Source organism: Bubalus kerabau, chromosome 23, assembly GCF_029407905.1.
Source record: "Bubalus kerabau isolate K-KA32 ecotype Philippines breed swamp buffalo chromosome 23, PCC_UOA_SB_1v2, whole genome shotgun sequence".
Classification (NCBI taxonomy): Eukaryota; Metazoa; Chordata; class Mammalia; order Artiodactyla; family Bovidae; genus Bubalus; species Bubalus kerabau.
In genome coordinates this window covers 1,974,349-1,977,623 of record NC_073646.1, presented here as the reverse complement: position 1 = coordinate 1,977,623, position 3,275 = coordinate 1,974,349, and the positions used below count along the sequence as shown (strand labels likewise).

Genomic DNA, 3,275 nt, shown 5'->3' with positions numbered 1-3,275 from the left:
TTGGGAGAAACACCTCCGGCCCTCCTGAGTCTGGCTGACTTCTCTCAAATGCACGCACCTCCCCACACACAGGGGTCCCTCTGGACCCCAGGCTCTCCTAGAAGACACCTCGCAAGTCCAGGCAGAGAGGTGCCAGCTCCCAAGGGGTTGGGAACTGGGACCAGGGAGGGGCCCAGGGAAACCCTCACCCCTCATCCTCTGATTCTTTCCCGACCTCAAACCTGAGAACAAACAGGCCCTGAGCTGACCCTCCACCCTCCATGCCCCAAGATCCATCCTGCCTTCAGAGGCTATGGTCAGGGCAGCACTGAGACCACATACCCCCGGAGATGCCCGGGTCCCCAGTGTTCCCATGGGTGCCCGGCCCACACTCTCAGTGCTGGAATTCCCCTTTGTCCTGGCTCTGGAGCCTCCATGGGCGTCAGTAACTGTGAGCCCTCAGGGTCTGGGAGAGACATCAGGAGGGTCGTCAGCCCAGGCGCTGGGCTCCAGGCTGGAGAGCAGCCCTTGGTCCCTGGGGGTGGCCGGTACCCAGAAGAGCAGGGCCGGGCCTCACCACCCCACCTCCAATTAAGGACCCACTGGGGCAGCAGCCGGCCAGCGCCTCTCAGTCGTCTCCCTCCTCCCTGCCCACCGAGTGTCCCTCCCAACGGGACCCACCTGGGCCGGGGGCCCTGGGCTCTCGCTTCTTCCCCTGCCCGGGCCCCCGCCCCCACCCCCTGCTGGAGGAGGCTGAGTTGAACTGGCCCCGGTCCCTGGCCCCCACGGGTAGAGGACCGACCTGGCCGCAGCACACAGCCCTGTGCCCACTTTCTGTTTGAGGGGGATAAATGGGGCCCTGGGGGAACCAGGGGCACAGACGTGGAAGCAGCTTGGAGGAGGCCACCCTCCTGTCCAGACCAGCCGGAGCCTCAGGCCGCCCTTCCCGAAGTTGGTGCTGGGGGTCCAGCTGCCCCTCAAGACCGCCTGCAGATGCTGTGGCTTCTGGTCATGACCCTCCCCTGCCTGGGGCACTCTGTGCCCGTGACCCCCGGTGAGTTCACACCCCACGCAGTGCCCTGAGGATCCCAGGACCCATTTCTGCACCCAGGGTTAGCCCATCTGGGGGGCAGGGGCCTCCCCGCTTCTGAACAGCTTTGCCTGGGAAGGTCATTGTCTGGGTCCCTGATGGCTCCTTACCTTGCTTCCCCAGGCCCCGGCTCAGGACGTGAGCTGGTAGGCATTGTTGGGGGGTGCGATGTCTCGGCCAGGAGCTACCTGTGGCAGGTGAGCCTGAGGTTCTACAATAGGACAGCTGGCCTATGGATACACTTTTGTGGGGGTTCCCTCATTCACCCCCAGTGGGTGCTGACTGCTGCCCACTGTGTTAAGCCGTGAGTATTCTGTGTCCCTGTCCCTGTGGCTGGCTGCAAGGAGGGTGGGAAGCAGAGGGGGCTGTGGGAGGTGTGTGTGGGTGTCCAGGGGCCCCTCCCCAGCTCTGGGGGTCCCCAGCCTCCTCTGAGTGGCTCCCGGTCCCTTTCCCCAGGAAAAGCCGGAAGGCTTCTACCATCAGGGTCCAAGTTGGGCAGCTGAGACTCTATGACCATGACAAGCTGAGCAAAGTGTCCAAGATTGTCCAACACCCCGATTACGACCAAATCCTGTCTGCTAAGGGTGAGTCGGACATCGCCCTGCTGAGGCTGGAGGCCCCTGTGAGCCTCTCCTCTCACGTCCAGGTGGTCTCTCTCCCGCCTGCCTCACTGACGGTCCCCAAGAGGAAGATGTGCTGGGTGTCCGGCTGGGGCAGAGTCACGGTTCACTGTAGGTTTGGGGAGACTTGAGGCGAAGGATGAGGAACTGGGGAGGCTGGGTCTTCAGGGAAAGCAGCTCACTCTGCAGACCTTTGGACCCCAGGGAGGGGTATTCTGCATAGTTCTGGATGGGAACATTTTGGAACAACCTCAGGGGTAGGCCACTAACTCTGGGTTCTGGTCAGACTCTGCCCCAGCCGTCCTGGGCTTTGACCCCCTCAGCCTGAGCACACAAGGAGGTCATCAGGTCATGGGGAGGAGGTCTGGGTCACTGAGCATGGGCGACCCGCCAAGGTCAGGGTTCCTCCATGCTGCAGGGGGATGGGCACCTAGACGTTTGAGAATCATGTGATCAGACCCCAAATTCATGGCTGTGGGGACACCGAGTCCAAGGTCGGGGCGCTGGGTCTGGATCCCAGGGTCGGGCTGGCAGTGGGTCCCCAGGCCCCCCGCAGACCGAGGGGAGCCCCTCCCCAGCATGGAGCTCACCCAGCCTCTCCCTGCAGCGCCCCTGCCCCCACCCTACCAGCTGCAGGAGGTGGAGGTGCCCATTGTGGGGAACCAGGTTTGTAACCAACACTATCATAAAGTTGAAAACACCACCAAGCCAATCAAGGACGACATGCTGTGTGCCGGGAGCAAGGGCCAGGATTCCTGCAAGGTGGGACCCCAGACTCACCCTCTAATCTGTCCCCCCAACCCCTGAGCAGGGGACCCGCCAGCCCCACTGCCTAGGGGCATGGGAAGTGCTTACTGAGTGGTGTTTTCCCACAGGGTGACTCCGGGGGGGCCCTGGTGTGCCTCTGGAAATGCTCCTGGGTCCAGGTGGGAGTTGTCAGCTGGGGCCACAAGTGTGCACTCCCCGACTTCCCTGGGGTATACACCCGGGTGACCAGCTACATGTCCTGGATCCGCCAGTACGTCCCGCTGTCCCCAGGACCCTAGACCTGGAGACCCCCAATCTTCTTCGCTCAGGGGCCCCTCGTGGTCCAGGGGAGAAGGCAGGGGCTCCAGAAGGGGGAACCGTGTGGAAGGGAGAGGCCGGCAGTCAGCTATCTGTGACGTGAGCCTCATTAAACTGTGCAGAGCTGCTCCCAGGCTGTGTGTGCTTGATCTGACCGGGGTGGGGGTGGGGGGTCTCTGGGCGGGCTCCCTGGGCACAGTCGGCGGGGAGCAGGGTGGGCCCACCTCCCGGGGAGGTGTCCTTGGCTTCTCCCGCTCCCGCCACCGCCGTCTGTTGCCTGCTTCTCTGAGACCCTGCGACCTCAGTCCACATGTCCCTCCCCACCCCTCCCCACCCCTCCTCACCTGACACCCGCACCAGGAGAATGGGGTCCCCGTTGGCATCTCTCACGACTACAGCTGTTTCTTACAGGATGTGTCCTGTGGGCCCCCTTGGACAGCTGGTCTCTGGGGTTCGGAGGTGCATCTAGGTGACACTGGAGGAGTAAGGGGCCTGGGGTCTGCGGAGAGAGCCCTGGCAGG

The 3,275-nt window shown here is 63.4% G+C and overlaps 1 protein-coding gene across 1 annotated transcript; it reads left to right on the top strand.

Moving 5' to 3' along the window:
- The first annotated feature begins 972 nt into the window (after positions 1-972).
- LOC129637284 (mastin-like) lies at positions 973-2,735 on the top strand. The gene is made up of 5 exons (XM_055561286.1): positions 973-1,033; positions 1,193-1,373; positions 1,526-1,800; positions 2,297-2,451; positions 2,565-2,735. The coding sequence occupies exons 1-5, from the start codon at positions 973-975 to the stop codon at positions 2,733-2,735; spliced, it is 843 nt and encodes a 280-aa protein (XP_055417261.1).
- Positions 2,736-3,275: the final 540 nt, after the last annotated feature.